The 12,416-nt window shown below is 43.0% G+C and overlaps 2 protein-coding genes across 2 annotated transcripts; both read left to right on the top strand.

Annotated features, from left to right (window-relative positions):
• Window positions 1-1,968: 1,968 nt before the first annotated feature.
• On the top strand, window positions 1,969-4,014 carry aicda (activation-induced cytidine deaminase). The gene is made up of 5 exons (XM_075466696.1): window positions 1,969-1,988; window positions 3,023-3,188; window positions 3,297-3,570; window positions 3,691-3,803; window positions 3,882-4,014. Exons 1-5 carry the CDS (start codon window positions 1,969-1,971, stop codon window positions 3,930-3,932), a joined length of 624 nt encoding a protein of 207 aa, XP_075322811.1. The 3' UTR covers window positions 3,933-4,014.
• A 1,106-nt stretch (window positions 4,015-5,120) lies between these two features.
• Window positions 5,121-12,371, top strand: LOC142380150 (adaptin ear-binding coat-associated protein 1-like). Its single transcript, XM_075465729.1, has 7 exons — window positions 5,121-5,354; window positions 6,293-6,393; window positions 6,739-6,843; window positions 9,063-9,144; window positions 9,273-9,381; window positions 9,624-9,771; window positions 10,768-12,371. Exons 1-7 carry the CDS (start codon window positions 5,254-5,256, stop codon window positions 10,878-10,880), a joined length of 759 nt encoding a protein of 252 aa, XP_075321844.1. The 5' UTR covers window positions 5,121-5,253; the 3' UTR covers window positions 10,881-12,371.
• Window positions 12,372-12,416: the final 45 nt, after the last annotated feature.

Raw genomic sequence — 12,416 nt, 5'->3', positions numbered from 1 at the left:
TTAACTGTGAACTCAAACATGTCACAGTGGAAAATTACAATCTTTAATGTAACCGCGCTGATACATGCACAGGTAAGTGTGTGGCCAGAACATTTTCACCTTGTAAAAGCCCTGCTTTTTACAGACACTTCTTGGTCATCATCAGGTTGTTTCCTCATTACTGTCAAACTGCAGACACCTGTAAGCTGGGCCTCTACCCGCCCGATCTGTAGCTATTATTGTTGTCAGGAAACAGATGTGAGTTCACACACTGGAAAGAAAGTCTGTTTGTGACTGTGGTCTTTTGCGTCTGCACGATAGAGCTGTGTGTGTACGTGTGTGTGCAGGGTGTGGGCGGGTGGGTTTCGGAAAATATGACTTGGCATGTCTTACACTCCCCCCCCCAATCTGACAACGGGTTAAATGCACATGTCTGGCCATCCGGGACTACTCCTGCACACACAAACATAGACGGCACACGCGAGGGGTGGAAGTGCACGTGAACGTTCATGTGTGACTGAGAGATGACCTTGGTCAACCGCGGTCAGGCCCAGAGAGCTGGGTGGGAAGCGGTTACATATAGTTTGGCATTTGATCAAGACCCATGCACACAGGATCAGATGTGCAGAGACATGACGCTCAGTGCGCTGTCAGAGTTTTACAATATGATGTGAGGTTGATCTAAGCAGGCACAAACACACACACATGAGTCAGTCAAATTTTGGGGCACCACACAATCATAGGATAAATTAGACAAATTTGTTCCAGATGCTGTAAAACATATAGACTGTATTAAGGACATGCTCATTTGGATGGCTAAGTCACAAACACACACACACGTACACACAGATGAGCTCCAAAAACAGCCACCCTGGGAAACGGTGAATTCCCCAAACCACAGAGTGCATGAGAGGGTGAGGGGAGTCATGGGAAAGCAGGATGCCTGCATGCAGTGCCACTGAGCCAGAGCTAAAACAGACAGAGCAAAGGAAAGACGAGAGCAAAATAATACACATCCTGATTTGGCACAGGCGGATGACAGCGACTGAAGGTTCAAAGGCTTATGAGTGAGATTCATGCACAAACTGTGGTCGGTCAGCTGGCCTGTTGGTCTAGCAGACACATAGGGTGAAGGAGGTCGATTACAGCTCTGCTCCCAGTCTGACATAGTTTGGGAAAACCCAGATCCAAGGACAAAGTAAGTGTCAGGGCCTCAGAGGTCTGGGAACGCCTGCGGCTCCACCAATTTGGGGCCCGAGGAGGAGGGCGACTACCAAGGTGGAAATGTTGAATAGCAGAGGGGCAAGTGGCAGTCCCGCTGTGTGGATCAAGGTGAGGTGGTATCTGGAAGATTTTTCTGAATGATCTGAGGAAACCAAAGGGCAGATGCTAGTGACTGGGAAGGGTTTGGAAAGTTCCATCCAGTTGGCTCAGTTTACTGACAACTGTGAAAAAAAAACTCCAAAAGCTACAAAGTGCGTCAAACACTCCACTAATGAGTGCTCACTCAGATTATCAAATAAATTCTGTGTTGTGTAATCTGCTCCTCCAGTAAAAAATTCCATCATTGCAGTTTACCAGATTCTCTTGAATCATTATGTGAAGAAATGCCACATTCTTCAAAAACAAATAAAACCGTGAGGCGTTTAAAAAGAAAACATGTGGCCAATGAGTAATCAAATTACAGCTTAATTGTTTTGCAGAGAGACAGCGTTATCCAACCATCTCTTTAGTATCACCCCCTCTGAACCTGCTTTGAAAATGATTTCTGTCCAACCAGAAGCTGCCTCTGCTTTATGCAGGATGTTTATGTTTAGAGATATAGGTTCTCAGTTCCCTCCCTTTAACCCCCCAACACACATGCACACACACACACACACACACACACACACACACACACACACACACACACACACTTTCACTCTTTCTCACTTACCTCCATTTAATACCCACGCCTGACGAGTGACAAAGCAAAGTGCGTCTTTTGAAATGATTACAAAGCTAAACAGGTGAGCAAAATGCATCCATTCTACTCACATGTCGCACTCTTCTTCCATTTGTCAAATATTTGTACATGCTGCATGTGCGTAATTTTGAATGAAAGAAAAATCGGGAAGTTTTTCTTTTAATCGCTTTCACTGCGCTGCTGCACTTTTGTTACTAATATAAGATTTTTCAATAGAGCACAATCAAGGTTTCATTATTATTAACTCACACTGTCTTGGCTTCACTAAAAGTTGTGAAACTGAGAGTGAGAAGGGGGTTTGTTAATGACTGTTAGCTGTTGTTGCACTGTCCATCATCATGTTTGGTAAACCACAGGTTTTACATGCACTTCTTGTGCTAGCTTCTCTGATAAAAAGTTGAATTAATCAGTTAGTCATCTGGATAGTAGTAGTAGTTTAATGAGATCGTGAGCGGAGTTTGTCTCAGACTTTTCTGTCATATAATTGCACCGTTAATGCTGTTTGCTGGGTTATCTGACACCAAAGATTGTAAAAAACAGTTAAATGTTGTCAGATGAATTCAGATAAATGTTCTTCAAGTGAGCGGTGCTATGCTCACAGCTAAACCTGCCACACATCATTAGCTAATTCATTTTATATTTATATAGCCTTTATTTAACCAGGACATAAAAACTCTTGAGATTTTAAATCTCTTTATCAAGAGTGTCCTGGCCAAGACAGGCAACACAAAAATATATGTACACTGAGCACAAAATAATGTATGCATGTAAAATGTCATAAAGGGGAACTATAAAAACAACATGAGGCCCAGAAGACACCAAAACCTCAGAATATGTCATCATCCCAGTAATCGCAGGCTAGGTGGGGCAGAATGTTCAACCACAACATTTATAACCAGACATATCTGCTTCAAATATGCTTAAAATGAGCTTAAATTCATTTAGTGAAACCAGCTTAAGATTCAGGTGATTTTTCAATTCCCAAGCAGAGGGAGCAGCATACTTAGATGCAATTTTCCAATTTTTTTCTGATAAAAATCATTTTAGAGACCTTTTTTCTTTTTTTATTTGTTCCAGTGTGCTTCTGCCCAGAAAGAAGTTCCTCTATCACTATAAGAACTTGCGCTGGGCAAGAGGCCGGTGTGAGACATACCTCTGCTTCGTGGTGAAAAGCAGAGTGGGCCCAGACTCCTTGTCCTTTGACTTTGGACATCTCCGCAATCGCAACGGCTGCCATGTGGAGGTAAGCGGAGGAAGGGTAGAAAAGATGTTGTAGAATACATGAAGAGATTGTTCAGGTTTGTGAAGGGAATAAACGATTTACATAGATATTCTTCTATTTTCTTCGCAGCTTCTTTTCCTGCGCTACCTGGGAGCCCTGTGCCCTGGTCTGTGGGGCTATGGTTCGGGGAAGGTCAGCTACTCCATCACTTGGTTTTGCTCCTGGTCTCCGTGTGCCAACTGCTCTTTCAGACTGGCCCAGTTCCTCAACAAGACGCCCAATCTTCGTCTCAGGATCTTTGTCTCACGCCTTTATTTCTGCGACAAGGAGGACAGCCGTGAAAGGGAGGGTCTGAGAATGCTGAAAAAAGCTGGCGTGCACATCACAGTCATGAGTTACAAAGGTGGGGACCTTAAATCTGTGCATATGAGGCAAAGATAGGAGACTTTGATTAATTTTTGTTTCATCATCATCACAATCGTTCCCTGGATGCCAACAACTGGTTTATGTCCATTTTCTTTAGACTACTTCTATTGCTGGCAAACCTTTGTGGCTGCAGAGAGCAGATTCAAGCCCTGGAATGAGCTGCAGCAAAACTATGTTCGCCTGGCAAGAAAACTCAGCCGCATCCTCCAGGTACAGCAGCAACCACACAACAGCTAATCCAGTTCTGATTGATCTGGTAATAATGCTCTTTTCTTATTTCCCTCTCAGCCCTGTGAGACAGAAGATTTCAGAGATGCCTTCAAGCTTCTTGGACTGTGAAACATACCTCTGACCTCCTCTAGTGTTACCAATAAGTCCAAAGAGAAACATACGCCAGCGTTGGTCCATCACTACAACTGCAATACTGAGAATTACAAAAACTGAGAAAAAAATGGATTTCAATTTGTGGCAAGGCTTGTAATATTAGGTAGCTGCTGCTTGCTGTTTCTGTAGCAACATGATACTGTGAAACAATAAATCATAGTCAATAAAAAATATTGTTCTGTGTTATTGATGTGAACTTTGGGTTAGTTATCTACTTAAAGCCTGCTTGCCAGCAGGTAGCACTGCTAATGTTGCCATTTCACAAATTATTCTAGCAAGGATCACTCACTTAACTGATGGTAGTGATAAATGATAGAGCATTGCTATAAGGAATGGCATTGAATTAGACAGATTCTCTGGTAAATATACAGAAAAACAATGATCCGAATAACACAACAATAACGAGGAAGCCGCTTTATACTAAAAATTATACTAAAACATACAACCAAGGGCTGAGAGTCAGGTACCAATTTTGGACACATTATGAAATAACAGAGCCATGGGTACAGAGGAGTAAAAGGCCCTCCATTTTACCAAAGAGAAACAAGACACCCAGAACTAAAAGAAATTCAACACAACCACAAACCATGCAGACAGAATTTGGTTTTTTTTATGCCTTTGGCTGTCTCTTTGAACTAATTTCACACATCTTTGGGGTTTTTTTGTGCTTTGAGGGTTTTTTTTCAATAAATTTCTTATTGGCAGTATCACGAACCATGTTGATTGTTTTGTATCTCCTCTTTCATCTCATTCGACGTTTCATTTTGGTCGTTTTGGGTCTCTTTCTGTTGTCATCCTATTTCTCTGTTGTAACTTACTATGTTTTAATTGTGTTTTATTGTGGTTGTTTTGACACCTTTTCGAGCTTTTCATTTATACCACATTGTGGTCTATTTTATGACACTTTGGTCTTGAAGTTTCGCGCCTGTTTTGTTGCCATTTTCTATGTTTCTGTCTGATAATCTCACATATTCTTGTTGCATGTTGTCTTCATATTTTTGGGTCACACTCTGCCTGATGAAAAATCACCGGTCCTTTCCCTCCTCGGGCCCCCAGTCCGGTGCCCTAAACCCGTTCAGTAATCTGTCTATGCCATATATTACTCTACCAAGCCGTAAAATCTGTGAAATACACCTTTAAATGCATCACTTGGACGACGTGAGAGGCGCAGGGTGCGCTAATACACCTTCTATTACGGTCACGCGCAGCCGTTAACGCCGAACGGACACGCCACTCACCGTCACCACCACCACCGGCGTACTTATTAAAAGTCAAGATGGCGACTGAGGGTCAGCTCGAGTACGAATCGATCCTCTGTGTCAAACCTGAAGTCAACGTTTACCGAATCCCACCGAGAGCATCTAACCGGGCAATCAGGTGAGGGGGGGTGCGGGGTTCTGACCCAGCATCCGCGAGCTGCAGCCGTTAGGAATCGGAGCACCTTACCCATAGTCACGCAGCATCCTACAAGCGCGGTCGTAGTTTGCGTTTGGGTTGTTTTTTGTTCTTTTATACGTTTGCAAGGTCACGAGGGAAATAAGAAAAAAAAAAGCTAATTAAGATGTACCGTGTTAGCTAAACCCGTTGAACAGGGATTAGGTCAACGTCAGTATACGTTCGTGTGTTCTTTTGTCAACTGACACGACAGAGAAGAAAGGCTCGCTGCGCTTACTACTAAAGGGGCTTTCATTCTAGACAGTTTTTATTTTTAATTTATTGACTATAATTTATCTGTGTCCTATAAGTGGTCGGTTGCACCAAAGGAGGGCATCTTGGAAGCTAGTATGAATTCTCGCTCAAGGACACCTCAGCAGGGTCGATGTCATTAAGGTTGAGCTGGGATGCTCCGGCTGACACAGTGTGGTCATGGCAACCATTATTGTGTCTTTAAGGTTACCATCATGGCCAGAGAGCTTATAAAAAAGACTGACAGTGACTTATTTACCCATCATTTTCCATCATACCATTGATGACAATTAAAATACCCATTCTCGTCCTCTGGTCCCTCAGCCTGACCTGCTGCAGCCGCTTCTGACTGAACTTTACACCCAACAAACAGTAGCATATGCCGGGGCCCCATGAGACACATGACTGGTTGACCACAATGAGTAAGGGTGTTGAAGTACTAATTCGGCCTGGTGTCTCAGCGAAATGCCTGGATGATGTCTTACTCACTCGGAGAAATGAGTGGACAGAGGATGAGTGGGTCAAAACATAATAACTCTCCTGTCTGTCCCCCTGTACTCCTCGTCTGTCAACATCAGTCTCGACAAACTGCTCGGCTACATCACACTGACTGCTTGTATGTGTCTCAGGGCTGCCGACTGGAAGCTGGATGCTCCCGATTGGACGGGACGCATGCGCATGACGGCCCGAGGCAAAGTGGCCTACGTGAAGTTGGAGGACAAAATCTCTGGTGAGAGAAAAAAAAGTAGACAAGGCAGCGCCATTGTTTACAGCCAATGCTGTAAATCATTTTACTGTGTAGTCTTCTGTACGCCGCCCGCTCTCTGTTACTCATCTATTCCAAAGTGACCAGGCCTGCGTCCAAGCAAGCGGTTTATGTTGCTCTAAAGAGGCTGCATCAAGTGTTGTTTTTTTTAATTCTAAACACACTCCTCACTTTGCTCTTTTTAATCTTATTTGTATACTGGAGGTTTAAACGTCATTTCATTACAGACGTGTCTTGGGGAAGTTTTGGGCTTTGATCGTATTTTCATGATCTCGATCTCACGATCACTTATCTTGTTGTAATCTACAGGGGAGCTGTTTGCCCAGGCACCAGTGGAAGAGTACCCTGGTACTGCAATGGAAACAGTCAGTGACTCAAGCCGTTACTTTGTGCTCCGCATTGAGGATGACAGCGGTGAGTAAACTGTTTATTTAGAGGCTATAAATATATTTTAACTGGGCTCATAATTTTGGAGGATAACAAGTTTTTCACTAGACGTGTTTAAATGGATGTGGAAGAAACAAAAGTATAGGGAAGAGTATTTCCTCAAATAAATTAATCACACGAGCGCAGCACGGTTTTTTTTTTGAGTCCGGACGTTTAAAGTCTGCAGAACAGCTTTGATTTACAGGATTTTACACACTTGCTGGGCTGAGCCACATAAACAAGCAGATCAACTCGTCCTTATAGACGGGTTTCTATGCAGTGTCATCCCAGAGGCGTGCAGAAAGGCTTGTTTGGCAGACCCAAGCTCTTCGCCAGAGATGACGCAACAGTTAACTTGGCCTCCTTGTAAAAAAAAAAAAGATAAATGGAAATTGTTCAGTACTCCAAGGGGGATCGCAGCCATTTGGCAAGAGAAGAAGATTGTGGATCCAGGCCAGTAAAACGGTCCCACGAGTCCCAAAGGCAGCAAAGTCGCCGCAGTGCCTCCTTTATGTCTCAAAATGAAAAAAACTTTGAGAGACATAAAGAGATAAAACTTTATCCACTCAGAATATACTTATATGGATCGAAGGATTTTCCTTTGTAAAAACACTGGGCTTCTCAATTAATCATAAATACACTCATGATTTGGTCATTTCTCGACAGATTTGATCTAAATTTATTTCTATTATCATCATGAGCCAAACTAACCATGTAATCAGTTCCTGCCACTGTTCCCCACTCAGCTGCCGCTCCTGTCATGAACAGTGTGTTTACAGTCATTTCTGTTAAATGTGGCTCATGTTACAGGACCTTTATCGGGAATATTTTAGTCCATGGAAACGTACCTTACCACCGTGCTCATTATCAGAGAAGGTGAGCAAAAACACACAGCCAATGCCAGAAACCAAGGGAGATCATTCAGTAATATAGTCCGCTTGCATTTTCCACGAGTCTGTTTTGTAAGCAAGAGACCCGTCCATACTTGAACAACTTGCATGGGTCAGAGCGACGTATCTTAGGAGTACTAAGATGTTTTCTGGCTCTGCCCGTTTCAGGAAAGAGCACATTTTGTAAAAAGCAGCATCTAAACTCATAAGATATATCATTCACAAAAAAAAAAGCAGCTTCTGGTCTGATACAGAGAGCGAAGCCGCTGTGAACCAGAGCCGAAGCTCCGGAACTGCTGTGTCGGTGTTGGGAGTTGCTGTGTAACGGGTCTATGGGATATGCACATATGGGGGTGTATTTTAATGCCAGGTTTGAACACACTTACTCAGGCCTATCCACCTGGTATTGGATCCCCCGGGTCACATAATACTGGGTCTGTACAGTCTCAAAGTCGTCATTTGAAGGTGGCGGTTGTGTTGAGAGCATGACCCAAACAAAAGAATAATCCACAGACTACATTTCAGCTCGTGGTTTTGGTTAAACTAGACCCTTTTAAGAAGTTACACACATACACATATACAACTCCTCCATTCTCGAGGTGAAAAGGCACCAAGTCTTAATAACTATAATTACATGAGCATCGATAGTTGTGACCTCCTTGAACAATTGACCCGCTCTTTTGTTTTTCTGATTAGATTAGGCAGAGCAAACATAGTAAACTTGTCTGAAAACCTGGGTGTTGAAGCAATTTTAGTCATCAGAAAAATAAACCCTGTCTTTGTAGTTAAAACCTGAAAATCAAGCCCTCTTCCAGTTTATATTTGTAGTTGACTAAACATTTAAAAGGAGGTGGACAAAATATGTATAATTGATTCATTTTATGAATGGAAAATAGCACAAGTATAATGTGGCGTCTGTTGGTTTACTTCCTCTTTGGGCAGACATGCTGCCGCTCATTCTTGTGCTCACTGAAGCGTCTCAGCCTGAATGAAGGAGATGGAGAGTTGTGCTCGTAACTTGTCTGGGTTTGATGTTGATTATACAACAGTTCCCAAGGTGACAATCTTCTGGCAAACATCTGGCAACATAAAACCTTACTTAGTCACACTACACCATGTAAGTTAACCACTGGACTTTGAGGTGTTTACATTTTTAGTAAACAGTTAATAACTGGCGCTCAAATGCCAGAAAGTCTGGAAATTTGAGTCTCGAATGTACTGATTTAAAGGGAAAAATCTGAAAATCTTGTATCGACTTCAATGGATGGGTTTATTGTGTCTTTTTGCAGACCAATCGTTTTTTGCTTCTTTTTACAGGCCGCAAAGCGTTCATCGGCATTGGATTTGGAGACCGAGGTGATGCCTTTGACTTCAATGTTGCCCTTCAGGACCACTTTAAGTATGCAGCTGCTCCACACTGGTTCAAGAATTGTAACTGTTTCACTAGCGAATTCTTTGCTTTAGGTATTTCCTCAATTATCCCCTCTGTTTTTGCGTGTCTGTCGTCCTTTCTTGCTTTTCTTCCAGGTGGGTAAAACAAGAAAATGAACTTAGCAAGCAGGCTCAGACTCCGGACAACACTCCTAAACTGGACCTGGGCTTCAAAGAAGGACAAACCATCACACTAAATATCGGGGTACCCTAATTTTTATAGAATTTTATGACCAAAGGGTTGAAATATGTAAAAAAAAAATCGATTAGTCATTAGTTAGTAAAACTGTGGAGATCCATTGTCTATTTTGTTGCTTCTGGAAGCCATGCTATTATTTTGGGTCAGGATTGTGGTACAGCTTTGAATCTATTAGCTTAGCCGAATGTCAGCCACGATGTATGTGTCTCACTCACACAGTTTAATTTCTCTTGTCCGTTCTCATCCAGCAATCAAAGAAAAAGGACAGGTCTCGTCCACAGAGTTCAGGAGGCTTCGGACTTCTTCCTCCTCCTCCTGGGGGCAAGTTAGCCCCACCCCCTTCAGCCAGGTCTACCAATCATAACACACAGCCATCAGCGGGAGGAAGTGACTCTGGTAGGTAGGAAACCTGGGGAGACCCCCAACCTGTCTGCGGTTTAGTTTCCACAATCAAAAATTAAACGTGTCACAATCTCAGTTTAATAATCAGCGTTTTCATATCATCCAAATGTAGCTTCTCTTTGATCAGAGGAAAATGGTTTGATCAAGAGTAATATCAAGACCAGACTCAAACTCACAAAAGGCCTGTCATGGTCACAAAATGTTCCTGTCACCCCTGGAGTGGCTCAGCCCAGTTTTACCAGTGAACAGCAGGTGAATTATAAGAGATAAACGTTAACCGGACTCAGCCCAGAAAAGCACAGCTTGCAGCTTTCGTTCTGAGAGTAAAGTTGACTTAGGCTGGATTTCAGGACGTTGGTCTGGATGGCTGCAACTGTTTCAGCCGCAGTGGGTCATGAAATGAGACCGGCTGTAGCAGCACAGAAGTCGTACAGAATGAAATGTATGAAGCAGAGGAACGTTCTTTCAGGGTTAAAAACTTGTATTTCCGTGTCCCCGCTGGGGTCTGTTTCCATTGAGGCACCTGTATCTACAGTGTGCACAGTGGACGTGGTGAGCACGATGTTATGATGACCTGCACGAGAACCAGCCAAAACGTCGATAAATAAATTGTAAAATACTGGAATTTTCCTTTAGCGTCTATGGTGGCATATGTCCTTCATGGCCTCCTGAAGCATTCTGTAGTTTGTTTTACGCTACAAACCGCGTGGCTTTATCTTCTGGTTTCATGTGCAAAGATTCAGATTTGCATCCCTCTGAGGTTTCTGCAGTAAAAAGGAATCGTGATTGGCGCTCAGACATTTGAAAATACTCAGGGGGACACAGTTGAACTATGCTATATCAATGACCTCATGCCCGAGAAAACCGCTTAAAACATGGGGTGTGACACATCTGTGGTTTATCCAGAGGAAAAGGAAAGCTCTCTGTGCAAAAAGTCGTTCTACCAAAGAGTTTCAAATGTGAATTTCTCCTCTTATTTCCAACCACCAGGTTTTTTGCTCGATCTGGACTCCAGCAACTCCAACTCCGTGGCTCCATCCAACGCCACCTCCACAGCCAGCTCTGACCTGTGGGGAGACTTTGACTCTGTACCGCAGAAGTGAGGAGAGATTCATTCTGCTTTCTCCCTCCTCCTCTCTATAAGATTATGCAGCACTTTTTCAAAATTCATTTTCCCCTTTCCGGGGTCCCGTATCTCTCCCTGCCAAGCAGGGTAACACTCCTGTCTTATTTGGGTCCAAGTCCCTCACAGCACAGTCTTAACGAGACACATTTAGAACAAAGGGAAAAGCGCACCTCCATCCTTCTCCGCTGCACACCACCCTCTATAGTCTCACGGCTCCATGTTTGAGTTTTTAGATGTTCCTCTCCCTCCTATTTACAATAGTTTATTTTCTAATTGCTGTTGTATACATAATAGAGATATCAAGGGAGACGTAATCATCTCACCCACATCTAATGATGAAATCTAAAGAAATATATTAATGAATTCTATGTACAGAGAATATTTATTTTAAATGTGTGTACATATCGTGTCAGTGGTTTCGCATTATTGTCATTGGTGGAGTCACCTTCATGTGCTGTAGCTTCATGTTTTTTTCCCAAGTCTCCAGCAGTGGGACTGACTATATGCACCGACTGGCAGTTGAGTCTATCTGTGTAGTTAGTAATTCATAAAGTCTGCACTTAACGGAGGGATCATCGATTATTAGGTTGAAAATATTGCAAAGTTTGCCACAAAGATAAGTCAACTTGAAAGAACCCTGTCAGTCCAAAGCTGATTTACAGAGTCGTTGGGCTCTTGAGCAGTCTTGAGTCAGCTCTTGTGGCTGTGCAGCTGTTCAACACAAATTCCAGTGGGGACGGGTCGCGGGAGTTGTGTGCATTGTTTTAACTGTAAATCAAGACGCATAGAAGTAGAAATGTTGGCTGAGAGAGGGGTGTTGGCAGAAGAAAGAGAGGCAACAAATCCTTTTATCTTTGCCTCAAGGGGAAGGAGATGACTTAGTCCACGTTATATCATCTTCCCTCAGCACAGCTGTTAAAGCTGTAACCGGTGAGTTACAGCTTTAACTCACCGGTTGTTTATCAGGAGGTCGCAACCTCCCTCCTAAATGAATAAGACTGTGCTTCTTTGCTGTTTGGAGAAGGTTTCATCCCCTTAATTCTTTATTTGACGGGGGATCGGGTCGCGGACCTCGCCCGCAGCATGTTGCAATGAGGTTACCTGTGAACTTCAATTCCACGTTGAGATGTAATGTTGTTTCTGGTATTCTGATGCAGACAAACGCAAAGTGGAACAAAGCTAGTCTGTGTTTTGTTGCAGTGTTTTGTTGTGCTATTGTCGTGTACCAAGAGTTGGATTATGTTTCACTGATATCATGCGCACGTGGTGTGACTGATGTGCACTGGTGGGTGGTGTGACCACGGATGCTGCAACCTCTGCGCACGCTGAGATTGTGGGAGTGTTTGTCAGTGTTCGTTTGGTAATTGTCTGTATTACATGCATTTCTTCCAAATGTTGTCAATCAAACTGTAAATGTGTGAGAAAACTAACATGCAAAGAAAGATATAAAGAGAACACTTAACCAAGACTTTGCTTTTCTTCTTTTTTTTTTCTTAAATCAACGGAGCAAAAG

This window comes from Odontesthes bonariensis, chromosome 5, assembly GCF_027942865.1.
Source record: "Odontesthes bonariensis isolate fOdoBon6 chromosome 5, fOdoBon6.hap1, whole genome shotgun sequence".
NCBI classification, from domain to species: domain Eukaryota; kingdom Metazoa; phylum Chordata; class Actinopteri; order Atheriniformes; family Atherinopsidae; genus Odontesthes; species Odontesthes bonariensis.
This window is presented reverse-complemented; position numbering and strand designations above follow the sequence as displayed.